This window comes from Apium graveolens, chromosome 6 (genome assembly GCF_009905375.1).
Source record: "Apium graveolens cultivar Ventura chromosome 6, ASM990537v1, whole genome shotgun sequence".
Lineage (NCBI taxonomy): Eukaryota > Viridiplantae > Streptophyta > Magnoliopsida > Apiales > Apiaceae > Apium > Apium graveolens.
Window position 1 is genome coordinate 62,282,085 of NC_133652.1, and position 16,734 is coordinate 62,298,818.

General features: G+C 30.8%; 2 protein-coding genes and 1 long non-coding RNA gene across 6 annotated transcripts; 2 read left to right on the forward strand and 1 right to left on the reverse strand.

Annotated features, from left to right (window-relative positions):
* Positions 1-646: 646 nt before the first annotated feature.
* On the reverse strand, positions 647-8,175 carry LOC141667421 (uncharacterized). Of its 3 annotated transcripts, none has more exons than XM_074473913.1 (3): positions 6,741-8,175; positions 4,664-4,776; positions 647-825 (listed from the first exon to the last, which is right to left on the reverse strand). In XM_074473913.1, exon 1 carries the CDS (start codon positions 8,132-8,134, stop codon positions 6,794-6,796), a length of 1,341 nt encoding a protein of 446 aa, XP_074330014.1. In that variant the 5' UTR covers positions 8,135-8,175; the 3' UTR covers positions 647-825; positions 4,664-4,776; positions 6,741-6,793. The 3 variants fall into 3 exon arrangements, with proteins under 3 accessions (XP_074330014.1, XP_074330013.1, XP_074330016.1); XM_074473912.1 differs by having other exon boundaries at positions 650-825; positions 4,664-4,772; XM_074473915.1 differs by lacking the exons at positions 647-825; positions 4,664-4,776 and adding an exon at positions 5,270-5,909.
* LOC141667422 (RNA-binding protein involved in heterochromatin assembly dri1-like) lies at positions 2,397-3,975 on the forward strand. Of its 2 annotated transcripts, none has more exons than XM_074473916.1 (4): positions 2,397-2,551; positions 2,674-3,103; positions 3,315-3,438; positions 3,675-3,975. In XM_074473916.1, exons 1-3 carry the CDS (start codon positions 2,539-2,541, stop codon positions 3,415-3,417), a joined length of 546 nt encoding a protein of 181 aa, XP_074330017.1. In that variant the 5' UTR covers positions 2,397-2,538; the 3' UTR covers positions 3,418-3,438; positions 3,675-3,975. The 2 variants fall into 2 exon arrangements, with proteins under 2 accessions (XP_074330017.1, XP_074330018.1); XM_074473917.1 differs by having other exon boundaries at positions 3,315-3,413.
* Positions 8,176-15,612: 7,437 nt separating the features above from the next.
* Positions 15,613-16,524, forward strand: LOC141663759 (uncharacterized). Its single transcript, XR_012551624.1, has 3 exons — positions 15,613-15,697; positions 15,941-16,052; positions 16,150-16,524. It is a non-coding gene; the product is annotated as an uncharacterized LOC141663759 (long non-coding RNA).
* Positions 16,525-16,734: the final 210 nt, after the last annotated feature.

Below are 16,734 nucleotides of genomic sequence, written 5' to 3' on the forward strand. Positions count from 1 at the left end.
ATGTCTTGCACAAAACTTTAGTTAAATTATTCATGAATATATATATGTATTAATGTAATTATCTAGAATCATATCATTTAAAAAATTTAAATGAATAAATTGAGAAATTTAATTCAAATTAAATATTTAAAAGATTTTTATAATATTAAAAAATGTTTGTGCATTGCACCGGTTTTAAACTGGTATACATGATAACATTTAAGATTAAAAAATGAAAAAATCCAAATAAGCTGGATAAAAAATACGTCGTTACCAACTTTTAACGTACTAACATATAAGTTATAAATTTTACTTATAAGTTGAATCGACACATACTCATAAATATAAAACCTCTTTCGATTGACTTTTAGGAATTGCTTCGAAAGTATATAAATAAAACCAACTTGGACTTAATTGCATTTAAATTTTCATAAATAAATATACTTGAGGCACGGAAATTATTTATTTATTTAGATTAAATGAGATACCTTAAGTTCTTAAAAAATTATCTTATATCGTACTAAATTCTGAATTCAATTTTCGCTCAATCACGAAATTTATTTGAACAAATACATAATATTATCCCCGAAAGAATTCATTGGACAGATTTCTTCATAAATTAACATTATAAGAAAATACATAGGTTGTGAATTTGTCGTGCATGGATGCATTTCCCAAAGAGAATCGAATCGAATAAGGCCCCAAGCCCTTTTCCTTCTCTTTGTCTTTTGCTTTTCCACAGTTTGCTTGCAGCTCTCTTTACCCTTCCCCAATAATAATGGTTTATGATATCAATTACAACTCCTCCTCTTCTTGATCCGATTCTTTTACGTGTCACCAGTTTTGCTGGAATAAGTAGACTATAAAAGATAAATAATGTGGGTGTGTATATATATGAATGAAAGCAAAATAAAGCAAAATGCAGTAGTGTTTTGATGGAAAAGAAAAAGAAAAGATGGTCAAACTGAACCTCGAAGACTTCTCTTCCATCATCAACCTCGACTATCTTTATCGATACTACTCCACCGTTGATCCTTTACTTTCATGATTTTCAAACTCTTTTTATATATGCATGTTTTTTTTCGAAAATTATATATGGATGTTGCACTAACTCCTGCTCGAATTTATAACAAACTATTTCACTAATTCCTACTCGAGTTTTAGAGAAGTAACTGATAAGCATGTTAAATATGTGAAAAGTATGGAGTGAACTTATGTTAAATTCGTATTTTTCGTCACTTACGAGTGAACTGAAACTAATTTACATACCCCGCACTTGTTTTGCTCACTTTTCTAAAATTCAGGAACAACGTGCAAATGAATAGATGGGAGGACTCGAAATCAACAAGTCTTACATGTAGATGAACAGACGGGAGGACTCGAAATCGACAAGTCTTTTAAAATTGAAACTCTGACAAACTTATCAAACATTAATATGTTGGAGAATTTTAAAAATAATTATTTCACATGTCCCATTCAATTCACTACTCAACATGTATTTTAAAGTGAATATAAAGTATATTTCCGTAATTTATTTTTAAATTTTTTTTCTGTATTAAACTTTAAGCATTAAACTTTATTCAAAAAAAATCAAAATAATTTATATTCATACTTAGAAGAGCATTAAAATGTGTGCTGAACTCCGCGGCCCGCAGACCGAGGCAGTAACATAATTTTTACAATGTTATAGACACCTGCTATAAAAATATTAATCATACACAGGCGAGTGCATTCTCTTCTCTGCAATGTTGTACATAAATATAGTTCAAAACGGTACTAATATTTGAACTTGGAGAAGTGATCAAGTGGCATCTTCATTTTGACTGATTATTTAGTTAGTTAGACTCAAATAAAGAAGATGTTATATATTGGGAAAAATGAAGAGCGTCTTTATAATCTGAAAGAGCAATTTATTGGCAAGTGTAGTCTGTGTTCAAACTCGCAACCTTAACTAGAAGCCTCAAAAGAAGACATATATAAAGCTAAAGGCCTAGTAAAGCTTCTCAATTTTCGTATTATTCACTCTAATTACCATCTTTAGTAATGTATCGCCCTTCTTAATTACTCCTATTATATTCTTCTCCTTTTTCTTTACTTAGCTAGTTTAAGTACTGATTTGATTAGTTTATCGTTAAAGTTCTACATATATATAATCAAAAGTATTACGAGAATTCAACATTTGAAAATATTTTATGAACATTTTTGGGAATTTTAATATATATTTTCTCTTGTATAATTAACACAGCATACATAACACGTATATCTTATATTTTAGAAGATTCGAACTTTCAACATTTAACGGGAGGAGATTGAGTGATACTGATAGAATAAGGTGTCACCAGTTCTGATAGTAAGATTAGTGTGTTTTTTTTTTCAGAATCGAATATATTTTGTTCCTTCGTCCAACTCAGAACATTTGCATCACCTTTGGCCTCGATTTCTGGACCTCGCTCTATATATAAGCCCTACCAACCCTCATACTGAAACCTCAATCATCTCTCCTTTCAGCACTCAGCCAACACTCCTGTTTTGCTTCTTTTACATTTCTTTCATTTTCTTATGTCCCAACAAGGTTAGTCTCTATCTTATCATGCATCTTAACTATATCTATCTACTGCTTGGCTCAATTTCTTCACCTACATACATGCATGATGGTTATTTAAAATGCAGTAAGCTATAAAATTGTTTTGACAGGAAATATGAACCGGCCAGGAGATTGGAACTGCATGTCATGCATGCACCTCAACTTTCAGAGAAGAGACTCCTGTCACCGATGTGGCGAGCCACGGTACGGTTGCATCGAAAGAGGTGGTATAGATTTCAGTTTCCTCAATGGAGTTTCTGGAATGAGGAGTCCCAGTTTATCGTCTTCGTTCGGGGTCACAGGCCCTGATGTCAGGCCAGGGGACTGGTACTGTAACATTGGAAATTGTGGCACTCACAATTTTGCAAGCCGGTCTAGTTGTTTCAAATGTGGTGCTTTCAAGGATGAATTAGGTGGTGGCGGAGGGGGGGGATTTGATTGTGGAGCTGACATTTCTAGGGGAAGAGGTTTCGGGATTGGAGGCGGAAGTGGTAGCGCCGGACGCTCTGCATGGAAGTCCGGTGATTGGATTTGTAACAGGTCCGTGTAAACTTTGTTACATACTGTTCACGTAACATATCTCTACACATACATAGCTAATCCAAAGGAATACTAGTCGTTCTCACACTACATTCTTTCAATCAAAACTTTTTTACTTAAATTATTGAGATCATCCATTAATTGAAATTTAAAAGACATTATATGTATTTTACATTACTGAAGATAAATAATAAATTTGGTTATTGTGCAGGTTAGGGTGCAATGAACACAACTTTGCTAGCCGGATGGAATGCTTCCGATGCAATGCGCCCAGGGAGCCTGCAGGGAGCAAATCATCTTCTTATTACCCGTAATGTTTTCTTCATTTCTTTCTGGTACGTAACATATATATACTTCTTTAATCACTATACTTGTATAAAGGAAAAGACGAGTTCCGGATACTCGCTATGCATGACCATATAATGCCTGGAGGTGCTATATATATCACTGAAATTTAGTACTGACAAATTTTTAGTTATGTTATGGATCAATACAATATTACTGTTACTGTTATCTTTTATAGTATTATATAACAAATTAATAATGCAATTATTCCTTTCTTATTCTTCAGGTAATTTCAAATTTAAGAAAGAAAGAAGATCAAGAAGCACAACATCCAAGATGCATGATATTTGAGTCGTGCCTTTTTGCCCCTATCAGCCTTCCCTTTAGAGTGCTTACTCTTAAAAAGCTTTTTCTTTTCTTTTTCTTTTCTTCATTTTTACTTTTTCTTTCTCTTTTTTGGTTGATGGACTATATTTGTTGGAACATGTTGAATTAGATTTAGTTATTATTCAAGTGCTGTGTTTTTTTCCCGTTCTTGTAATATTCAAATATTATTATTTGAATTTCATATTTGTTATTTATTATTATCTGAAATTTTTATATTTACTTTAAGCTGGATTGTTATAAGTGTACAAAGCATCATAGTCATAAACGAACCAATATTGGAGGTTTTCAAAGAATTAAAATCTCAAATTTTTTCACCTAAAAACCTTGTCCAGTATGTTGAAAGCCGTCCACCTCTAAAGGTATGCATTTGCTTAATGAAGTGTACGGATATAGATCTCCACGACTAGGAGATTATTAAGTATGATTTACATAGGATTCTCAAGCTTTCATGTAATTTTAACAGCCTTTTAGTAAGCAGGTATATTGAGCGAAAATTGGATGGTCAAAAAGCTACTCCACATTTTAAATTGTCCCCTTGCTAAACTCCATCATCTAGCTTTAAAAAGATTTTTGTCTGTCTTCAAACAGGCCCATCTCTTCTCATTGTGGTCTGTTACATCATGAAAGTACAACTACATATATTATTTTGTGGGTTCTATCTTATCAGTTGTTTATAATTGTTATGATGATTGATAACTTAATGTTTAGAAGCAGTCAATATAGAAGTATAATTATGTATTAACATGCTTAGTTTCCTTGTTTGCTTCTGAAGTTAAAATTTCCTTAAAATTAACTTAATGGTGCACCTCAATATTACTGATCCAATAATTTTTTTAAAACTCAATCATTTAGATAAGAAAAATTGATCTATAGAACTTCTGAACTCACAGTGTGGTACAATTTGATCAGATATGGAACAATCTCATCCTCGAGCTCCTTCAGATAGCCATGCCTTTGTTGTGAAACCCACTCCTTTGAGAGATCAGTGCTGCATGATCTACCTTATAAAAATAATCAGTCAGCGAGCATAATACAGTCGGATCCATAACGATTGTATGAAAATATTTGTCAACTAATCTATTAGTACATTACCAAGATATATGAATCAAGGATCATATTAACGACAGGTCTGAACTGTATGCAATGCTTCAGTTTACATGAAAACACGCTAGTGAGCTATAACTTAAGCCAGGAATTAATAATCCTAATCTCCAGTCTCGCATTTTTGTATGCACAATAAGTGCATATCACTGTTGCACACTGCACGGATCCCAGCAATGAGCTCGAGAATGAAAAAAAACATTTAATTTATTTAAAGACTTGGTGCATTTTCCACAGGAATAAATTATCAGTAGAATATGACAAAGTGAATATGTTTGATCATCTTCTAAAGCTCAATCACAGATAATTCTAAAACTAGTAATGCAACCTGAATCAGAAAAGTATCTTGTACTACAAGTATGTATATCTTTTCTCTTCAGCTTAGCAGTGTACAAAAAACCAATGTCACCTGCAGTTATCAATCTGTATTAACATCTGATGCAACATTTTCCCATATGGGTCAAGGTCATGAATGACTATGGGCCCAAGCTGGTTAGTACAGGAATCAGGGTATCACCATCTCTTTTAAAAAAAATTAAAAAAAAAAGAGGTAATCTTCGATGAGACAAGGAATTGCTGGATCTATTTTACTCTTCGTAGAAAGACATCCTTCAATCTGAATTTATGCACAGATTTCTTCAATAATTGTTTTATGCAGAAATCATTGTTTAATAAGTCCTAAGAATTAGAAGGGAAAAAGGTTTAATTCAAATCCATTAAACTATTTATAATTACATGTCTCCAAATCCTTTGTCAAAAGTTGACGGATAATTAGCTCAGATGGTTAATTAAACTGAATCATCTATGTGACGGTAGAAATTGCAGTACTAGTTTCCTACCTCAAACTAAGATTCTGCAATCCTATTTACCCGCACTGCTCCCTATCTGAGCCCATAAGTCTCTGTTCCAAATCTATTATCAACTTAGTAAGGTACTTTAACTAGGCAGAACACCCCCGCTCGTTTTAAAGGCGACTTCTACCCCTGTTAATCGATGTCAATTTTGATGATAACAGACTTTCTGCAAAAGAAAACTGTTGGGACAAGTAAAAGAATACTCACATAGATATACGACTGGGTAAATGTTTCCCGTGATAAAAATAACTGCCATTTTTCGGTAAATAATACATGTTAAATTTATACATATTTCTTAGCATGTTCTCCCTCGTCTATCTTTGGTTTGTAATTATCTAGTCAATGATTAACATTATTATTAGCATTTTAACTTTGATGGGATGCTAAGGATGATTTTTCATGTTTGTAGTATAACATTGGAAAGAAAGGAGCAAAGAAAAGGTGTTACGCCGTTACGGCATGCAGAAATTTTCAAGGGCTTCAAACTGATATTCAAGGCGATTACAGTTCAAAGCTTGAAGCTTATTTAACTGATATTCAAGGCAATTACAGTTCAAGGGCTTGAAGCTTATCTTCAAGGCCTTGCATTGGAATTTAATAATATATTTCTTATATTTAGTTGAAACACTCTTTTTAACATACTAGGCGATAACCCGTGCAAAGCATGCGTCCGAGATTAAAAATATTAAATTTACTTACAACCCGTGCGAAACACGGATTGAAATTAAAATATTAATATCAAATTTTAAAATTTATTAAATAACTCTTTAGGGCCTAGTAAAACCCCAAAGGACCCACAACCAAAAGAAACTATGTAATAACTAGTAATTTTCTTCTTAATTTCGTTCAAAGCTTGAAGTGTTCTTTTCGAGAAGAAAAAAATCCAAGAAAACATACCAGCTGCTTAAATCTAATATATGATTCACTTGGTCATTTACATTTTACATTGACATGAAAAATATAGACTACATTTTTAAGACAATTAATGGCACCATGCAAAGTAGCCGCACCTGGAAGCCAATTATAGGTTGATCCGGAGTGAGAATTGACAAGGAACCAAAGATCAGATGACACTTGAATACTTCTTTCTTCTATATTGTATATTCATGTTTATATACTCTTCCAAACCTGCACCAGCCTCAACTATCTTTGTGTGAGGCTTTATCTCCACCTTCAAAATCTCTTTCAGCATATCCTCCACTCTCAAAACTTCATCCTCCGAAATGCACATCCGAGTTATTATCTCCCCCCAAGTATCTACATGAGGAGCTTCTCCAAACCTCAGTAATTCAACTAACAACTCGCAAGCTTCCTCAGTCTTACCAACATTACATAAGCCCGTTATTAAAACATGAAAAACTGAAAAATGTGGAGAAAAACCTTTAGATATCATTTCCTTAGTATACTTACTAGCTTCATCGTACAAACCCTGGTAACATAACCCGCCAACTAAAGTCCGATAAGAAACCAAATTGGGTAAACAACCATTTCTATACATATCCTCAAGAATTTTAACTGCATCAGCTGCCCTGTTCTCTCGACAAAACCCAACTATAACTGTATTATAATGAACAATATCAGGATTACATCCTTTCACCTTCATCCGACAAAGAAGCTTATACGCCTCTTTAAGTTTGGTCTTCCTACACAAACTATTCAATAAAGTCGTATAACTCAACGCATCAGGAACAAACCCTTTATTCAACATATCCTCTAACAAATCAACAGCCTTACTAACCTGACTCCTCCTACACAACCCTTGCATTAATATCCTATACGACTCAATATCGGGAACTAAATCCCTCTTAAACATTTCATTAAACAACTTATACGCAATACTCAAATCACCATTCAACCAAAAAGCAGACATCAAAATATTATACGATTCGACATTAGCCAGCACACCGTACCTATGAGCTGACCTAAACAAGTCCAATGCTGACTGGAGAAACCCGCGACGAGCAACAAGAACTCCCAAAATAGCATTAAGGTGTTTAGGCAATGGCTTGGTGTTAAATTCAAGAATTGTATAAAACAACTTAAGGGCCTTTTCGGGGTGATTGGTTTCGCCATAAACACGAATAAGACGGGAGAAAAGAGAAGGGGAAATTGGGTAGTTTCGAGATTTAAGCTGAGTGAGAAGAGAGTTGATATGAGTGAAATGATGGGAGTGAGCTAGTTTGAGAATGAGAGAGTGGAAAGTTGAGTAAGAGGGGTGAAAATTGGGTTGAATTGAAGCTAAATCGAAGATTTCTTTAGCAAGAAGAGGATCGGACTGAGAGGAAATGAGCTTTTGGACTCGATTTTGAGATAAAATTGTAGAGGGTTTTGATGAATGAAGACGAGTTGTTATGAGAAAGATTGAATTTTTGTAGGGTTTAAGAGGGGTTGAAAACATTGTCATCCTCTTCTTCTGCTTGAGATTTTACATCCTGGGTTTTTTTATTTGTACGGGTTTATTTATTCGGGTATTCAATCAAATCTCCCGGAATTGATGAATTCCAATAATTATATACGTTATTTTTTGGCACATTTTTCAATACTTTTTTAAAGCATGACTCCATAATATATAAAAAAAATTCTGAATAAAAGTTTTATGTTTAAACTTTTATTTAAAAAAAATTAAAAAAATATTATAAAACTATACTTTATAGAAGACTCGAAATACGTGCAAATAGTAAACGTATAGAATCCCATGGGACGGAGGTAGTATACTTTTGAAATTATTCTTTTTTTTTGCTAAATTACTTTTGAAATTATTGTTATTGTTTTTATTTTATTTTTGAAAAAGAAAAAATAATTCAATAATAAAAAGTCATACGGCATCTACACATAAAATCGAAATTGAACAAAAGTGTAATCATATTATCGTCGAATCCTTCCTTCTTAGATAGGCAACCAAGCGATATTTTGGAGAGATTTGTACATATTATATTCCTCGAATTGTTGTTTTTATCAATCGGCCATATATGCATCACCATAAAAATCCTTATCACTGAATGAATATCATGAAAATTCCGCACATCTGCATTCTCGGACATAATAAACAAGATAAATCATAATAAAAACCAAACTCTCACAATTAAGGAGAGATCAAACAAAATCTAAAATAAATTGAGAACTTAATAACGAAAATGAAAACTTAATCAAGACAAATGAATAAAAAATAAGAGATCGTGGTTTTCCACGGTTGAAAATCGTTAGAAACCCCTCATAATTTTCTTGAGGCTACCCGGTAGACAGAGGACGGGCTATGGTTTGAAATTATTGTTAATATTAGTTTGTGATTTACATGAATTACATTTACAAAAAATGAAATGCACACTTATAATTTTAATGTTATTAGCTCAAAATCAGTATATTTATATAAAGGACCTCTCAAATTGTTTCAATCTATTTTTCTATTTTTTCTGATTTTTTTGAGTTAATAAATATCAAAATCTACCATTATCTTATATTTTGCTAAATATATTATCATCGTTCGTAATATTTCTCCTAAAATTTCTATTCTTTTTAAATTTTTGAAATCAACTTAATATCATACCATTCTCCAAACTTCTAATTTCTCTTTAAATAAACTTATCACGTTGATATTATTCTAAATTTTAATATCATTTATTCTCCTTCTAAAATCAAATTACTATGTTATATTTTCTAAAAAGATCTTTTAATTTTTAACCTATGAAATATTAGGAAGACAAATATGTACAAATATTTATCATCGTTAATAATACTCTCCTAAAATTTCTAACACGTCTTCCATTAAAATTTTTGGAATCAATTTACCATCAAAATATTTTCCTAAAATTTATTCTTTCTTTTTAAATTGACTTACCATCTTTATTTTTTACTATTTCTCCTCTTTCTCCTAAAATAAGTTACTAAATTTTCCTTGAACTTTTCTTTTAAATTCTATCCATCAATATACTTATACAAATGAGAATACATGGCGTTTATGTGTAGTCTCTCAAATCGTTTCATTTTTTTTCTATTTTTCTCATTTTTTTGAGTTAATGAATATAAAAAATGACAATTAACTTATATTTGGCGAAATATATTATCTTTGTTCGTAACATTCTCCTAAAATTTATACAACATCTTCCGGTAAAAATTTTGAATCAACTTAGTACCATATCATTCTCCTAAAACTTCTATTTTCTTTTAAAATAAACTTACCATGTTATTATTCTTCTAAATTTTAATTTTTTTTCTCCTTCTCCTAAAATCAACTTACAATGCTATATATTTCTAAAAAAAAATCTATTTTTTTTTAATTTTTAACCTATGAAATATTACAAAGATAAGTATATAGAAATATTTATCATCGTTAGTAATATTTTCCTAAAAATTTCTACCACATCTTCCATTAAAATTTTTGGAATCAACTTACCATCAAAATATTCTTCTAAAACTTCTTCTTTCTTTTTAAATCAACTTACATCTTGATATTCTCCTAAATTTCTTCATTTTTTACCATTTCTCATCGTTCTCCTAAAATAAGTTACTAAATTTTCCTTGAACTTTTATTTTAATTTTTAGTCAATGAAATATTACAAATAAAAAGATATAAATATGTTTTCGCAATATTTTTAAAATTATTATATCAATATATTACTTATGTAAAATAGACGAGAACACTAAGGTGGCGCCTTTCATATTATCTCAATATATATATGTAATTTTTGCAATTTTTATATTATTAAATAGAAAAAATATTGCATTCATTATTGACTAATAAATAACATAATTTTATGATATTAGATTTGTGAATAATGAGAGCTCATTGGAGTAAAACGTATTTAAACTTCTTGATTTATTTTATTTATTTATTATTCATAATTTTAGAATGATCAAAATCACTAAATAAAAAAAACGAAACATTAGTTTAGAAAACTGCCGCGAAACGCGGCTTAATAAACTTCTCTACTTATAATTTTAAGATTTTAAGGTTACTAGCTTAGAATCCGTTCGATGCATAATTTTTTTAGAATATTATATAATTTTTTTTAATTTAATTTAAACTGAAATAAATAAAATTATATATTATTTTGAAAAAAATAATGAGTTTTAGCTTAAAACATTAATTGATTAATTATAAGTAATTATATTTTTTTATTAAATTGAATTGTCCATAATATTTTTGAAAAATAATGTGTTATAGTTGAAAAAATAAAAAAGATAGACGTGTTTTAGTTCAAAAAGGTAATCAATTTATATATACTAATTAGGATTAAAATATGTGTTACTTTTAGTTATAATATTTTGATTTATTTTTTTAAATATAATTGACAGTAAGATATTTGGAAAAGGAGGTGTTTTAATTGTGAAAAATAAAAAAAATTTAATGTGTTTTCGCTGAAAAGGGTAATTGATTTATATACCAATTACAATTAATATATGTTTAGATAAATATGTGTTAGATAATAAGTGTAACACGGAGGGGAAGTGAATATATTTTGGATATTTTTAATCTTTTTTAGATTTGTTTGGTTGTGTGAGTAAAACAGATAAGAAATGCAGTAATATTATATTAGCAGAAATAAGACAGCAAACACAATAGTTCAAAACTAACTTAATTTTGTATTAAAATTAAGTTAGGTCTTGATACAAATCCTGGGTTCTTCGTAAGTAAAGAACTCAGCTTCTATCTTGAGAGAATACAAGAACTATCTCTTGAATCTGTTTGTGACATCTAAATTAAGGACCGGTGAATGCTTTATACACTAGCAGCGCGAGTTTACAAAACTTGCACTAAAATGTACTAAACTCTTTTCTAAAGAAACCTATTTCTATTTCCATTCCTGGATTAGCAAACCTGTGCAAAATCTTGCAGATCTGTGACCATCCTTTGTTTGATTAATCTTGGCCCTTGATCTTGTATTATCTTCAGCTACTTTGTAGACTTTTCTATTTAGTTGATAGATTATTTGTTGACTGATAATCTTGAATCTTCATTTGTTTGTCGTCTGTATTTGAGAGGCATATCGAGATCTCCAGTTTTTTCAAAAGAGAAGTGACATCTCGATAAGTATAATGACTTATCGAGATCTCAGAGTTCTCTATAGATGTATTTGAATTGTCGATGTCTCTGGATATTTGCATGCTAAAGGACTTGTCGATATGTCTGAGATCTCTACATGTAGAATTGACTTGTCGATATCTCAGAGATCTCTATATATATTTTGACTCGTTGATATCTCTGAGATCTCTAATGATAATTTGACTTGTCGATATCTCCAATCTTCACATCTTCAATTTGACTTGTCGATATTTTTGAATTCTCTACATGCAGAAATGACTTGTCGATATCTTCAATTTTCACATCTTTATTTCACTTGTCGATATCTCTGAGACTTTTCTATAAGCCATTTTGGACTTCATGACAAGTCATTCTGGAGTTCTCGAATGACTTTTCTATATTGCTTGATCAGTGACTTGTCGATATCTTGACATAGAATATTTTTCATAAAAAAGATTTATTCAACTCCAAACTTCTATATCATTTCTCTGAGGCATGATCTATCTTGATCTTCTTCCATAGTTTATTTCTTAGGCTTGAACTGTTTACTGAAAAATACTCTAGTCTAATCTTCTAACAATTTTTACAGACTCAAGTAATACAATACAAAATATAAAGTTGATTATCAACAAACTAAATTTTAAGGGTTGTCAATTTGACTTAATCTTATTATTGTATAGGCATGTCTTGCACAACAATCTTCCCCAATTTGTGAGAAGATTGCTTATCATAAATTCATGCGTGATAACAAGACTAACCCCAAGTTACACAAAAATAAAATGATTACATAAAACTATCAAAATAACAAATACAACTTCTATACATTGAGTGATTACATGAGTTCAATAAGTACATTCATCACATGAAATTCTCATAGCCTGATTCTTTTCTAATGAGGTCCTTTAGATTTACAAGTACTTGAAGTTCTTCTATGATTTCAGTCCCTCTTAGAGCTTCCACAAGCTTGAGCCAATCATCCAATGAATAACCATTCATGTAACCAACTTTGAATCTTGAAAATCTGCCAACTTGTATGTTTAGAAAGTGTCCATCCTTAGACATTCTACTCATCCTCTTTGTCTTGAATTGATTTGATCTTTGTTCAAACGTGGCAATTTTTTCTAGCATACTTCCTATCCCTTTCTTCCTTTTCAGCCTTTGCTTATGCTTTTTCTTGTCTTTCATCTCTTACTCTCAGCCATACACACACCACAACCCTCCATACCCTTGTACTTGTGTCCTTATCCTTCATTAAGCTAATCACCCTCTTAAATTATGTGGTGGAAAGTGTATCCATTAATTCCCTACCAAGTAGAATGATGAAGCCATCCCGATAATAGATTCTGACATCTCTCAATGATAAAACCCAAACTTTAACTATTTCTTCAGCTAATTGTTGAAAGTAGTCATCATCTGTGATGTACCAGTTTAATGGTAGAAAATCAATCTGATCAAAGCAATTTCAGATAACCCCCTCTCCAACTTGCAGCTTCACTACTAGAATTCTATCAATAGACATCGATCCTTAGACATCGGTTGCTCAGACGATCGATGTTAAAATTCTTTTAGATATCGGTTATTTTTAAAATGAAGTTACTGTGTGTATTATACATCGTCAATAAAATAACCGTTGTTGATAGTAATTTTAAAAAATGAAAAAAGTGAATTAGACATCGTTTTATAGAATAACCGTTGTCAAATTTTTTTAGACATCGATTTGAAGCTACAACCTTTGTTAATGATTAATTTAAAAAAATTTAAAAAACACGCATATACTTTCCCCCAATTACTTTCCAAATGTTTCCCCCCTTAACAACAAAAATAATTCCCCCGTTTATTTCCCAATTATTTCCCCAACACCAAGATCTATTATCCTCTCTCTCAGCTCTCTTTTTCACCCGTATCTATCGCTCTCTCTCATTCTCTATCATCTCTCTCTCTCTCTCTCTCGTTCTCACTCATCTCTCTTTCTCTCTCTCTTTCTCGTTTTCTCTCATATCTTTATCTCTCTGGCCATATTTTCATAGTTAAAATCCTAATTTATATCACCATCTCACATTGCAAGTAATTAGGGTTCCAATTAAACCACAAATTATAGATCTTCAATTAATTAAACTCCTGCTATGAGAAATCCTAATTTCTCGACCTAGCTTGGATTAGATTGTTCAATTGGGTTTTGTTTTCTTTATCAAGATTAGGTTTTATGTGTTCTTAATTTTTATTGATTTTTTCAACAGGTTTTGAAATATCAGTACCCATCTCAAATCTTCCAGACTCAGGGTATTTTCTTGTTTCTTGAAGCAAATATATTCAAGAGTTACGCTTGTTGTTTGTGAATCTCTATGTTTATAAAGTTTTAAAAGGGTTTTAATGCTCTTTCTTAATTACCAGTTTTTTATTCCGTTTTTATTCTCGACACATGTGTTTATGCATCTTTATATTTGTTAATATTAATATTCTTTAAGGTCTCACTTAAATATTTATACTTTGTTTGTTGATTATACTCTGGAAAAGGGAACACTTTGTAGATTATTTTTTTTACTATTTAACTTTCTAGATTATTTCTTGTTTTGTTTTGTTCGTATGATTAGGGTTTTTGTAATATAAAGCAATTGAGCTTTCTTCACCAGAGGATAGACCTTGGGGGATGTTTGAATTATTGGATTTAGATATTAAATCTTGGTGTTTATAAGGAAAGTGACTTGGGGATAGTTGGATCACCATATTCATATGACTTGGTAAATTTTTAAAACTTGGAAAATGCTAATTTGAATCAGAGTATTGGTTGTACTTACTTAAAAATACTCGATTATATTATATTTTTGGTTTAATTGTGTGTATATAGTTTGTTAATAAGGTGAAAACTTGTTATTATTTCTCGAGTGATCTAAATATTAGTATAGAAATTTTACACTGCACTATTTATCATCATTCTGATATATGTTTATTTGGCTTCTAGAATTTTACGGCAAAGTAAACAAGTAGGGAATAGGTTTGTACACATCTTCATAGAACTTTGTATTATCAATTTGTTTGATAGTTTGTTTTATATTTTATTATTTATCATTTTTATTGTGGTTCTTACTGTTGTTATGTATAGAATTGTTCTTCCAGTCCCATGGATATGTGTACCTAATGCATTTCTTATTTTACATTTTTTCAGATATGCATACATCATCACTAAATATGCTAAAACTGCAAAGTAGTTAAAAGATAAGACAATAAGAGATGTTGCCTTACGTTTTAGATGGATAAATATAAGCGCGAGACTCTCACGGTGGTTTGTGCTAAGGTAAGATTTAATCCATTTTATTTAGTTTTAAATAAATTCATGTAAACCATACGCAAATGATATATGGAAAGAGTCAAAACCATATATAAATTATGTAACTAGTTTTGGCTCCAAAAAATGGATCTTCTGTAGTTACTTGGCTTATATTTGAACTTGGCATGTCATGAAAAATTAAATAAAGTCCAATAGGGTATCATAGGTCCCTCAGCTTTTGCAAGTTGAGAACTCTGCTAAGTGGAAGATATTGAAGGTAAGATAAATGGCTGTACTAAAAAGCTGTTTTATATAGTCATAGGTCTATTGCATATATGGGAAAACTAAGTTGAAGGTTTAGAAGTATCTAATAATCAGGTTATTAAGAAAAGAAAAAGAAGAGCTTCAAGTAATTAAATTCTTTAATCAATTTGAGAAATACTTAAATTAGGTCCTTCATCAGTATGTTTATGGATCCTGCTGATGCTCAAGCACGGCTAAATATCATCAATTGTTGGGAACCGCGATGATTTGATTTTGTACATTTTATAAATCTCGTTGATGCTCAAGAAACTAAATATCATATATATGGAAGGTCAGATTATACTTGGTCAACAGCTTACTATCTTATTTGTTGAGGATAACAAGAAGAAGCCAACTGATATGAGGCACATGGAACACAAGTAAGTTTTGGATTTTAACATAAATATTTTGTTGGAATTCCTTATTATTATTATGTTTGTCTCATTCATAGGTTGTAAATATCTCAAGATTGGATGGGGTGGAAAATTTTAGGGACTTGAAAAATTATTTAATCTAGTCAGATGTGTGAGCTTTTGATAGTGTACTTATCGAGAAAATTTGAAAAGACATAGTTATATACTAAATATTGTCTTTCTAGATCTCAGTTTATGATTATTGGATAGGTTGATGATAATTCCAAACAACTACGGACTCTTCTACATTCCAGTTTGTGACGCCTAATGTAGCTTATGGTAGTAAGTAGCAGCGCCTAATCGTGAATCATCGTTTAAAATGGTACACTTCAGAAATGTCTCTTTTTCTTTCAAATATCTTGTTACGGAACTGTTCTTTTATTGAGAATTGTTTTACCGCATGAGCTTTTATATTGCAGGAACTTTTAGATTGTTGTGGATAAAACACAAAAAAAATAGATATTCTACAGGATATTCCAATAAAGCTTTTTGATCATATTAAAAATATTTTATTAGATCAAAAAACTGTATTGGGTAATGATGTAGAATATCTAGTTAAGTCTTTGGAAGTAACAAATCAAGAGGCGTGAAAAGGTTAAAAGTTATTGTCATTGGTCAAGAACATGAAGAACAAAAAGACTAGCCAGCATGAAAGGGGATGACTTGAGTACTAGGAATATGGTTGATTTTACACATTGATATTAGTTGTACTTATCATGGGAATAGTTTGTTTAGAGTGATAGGCATATTTGAGATTAGTTATACACATTGAGAATTTGTTGATCTTGAATTCAATTGGGTAATAATATATAGTATTGGTTGAGTTTTGAGAATTAAGTTTTTTCAGTATTGTAGTTAATGTATTCTCTAATATTCGATGTTAATATAGGGATATCAGCACATGTAAAAAGAGCGATAACATCGATTCTAGAATAAACAACTGATGTCTATTTTCGAAATTAACATTGGTTATGTTAAAGAAAATGATGTTAAAATAGGTTTTT

What these genes read in the sequence shown, in the direction of transcription:
- LOC141667422 (XM_074473916.1), top strand. An exon ending in GGTGATTGGATTTGTAACAG is followed by an intron (nt 3,104 to 3,314) that starts GTCCGTGTAAAC and finishes GTTATTGTGCAG; the next exon opens with GTTAGGGTGCAATGAACACA.
- LOC141667421 (XM_074473913.1), bottom strand. Translation starts at nt 8,134, where the DNA reads ATGACAATGTTTTCAACCCCTCTTAAACCCTACAAAAATTCAATCTTT.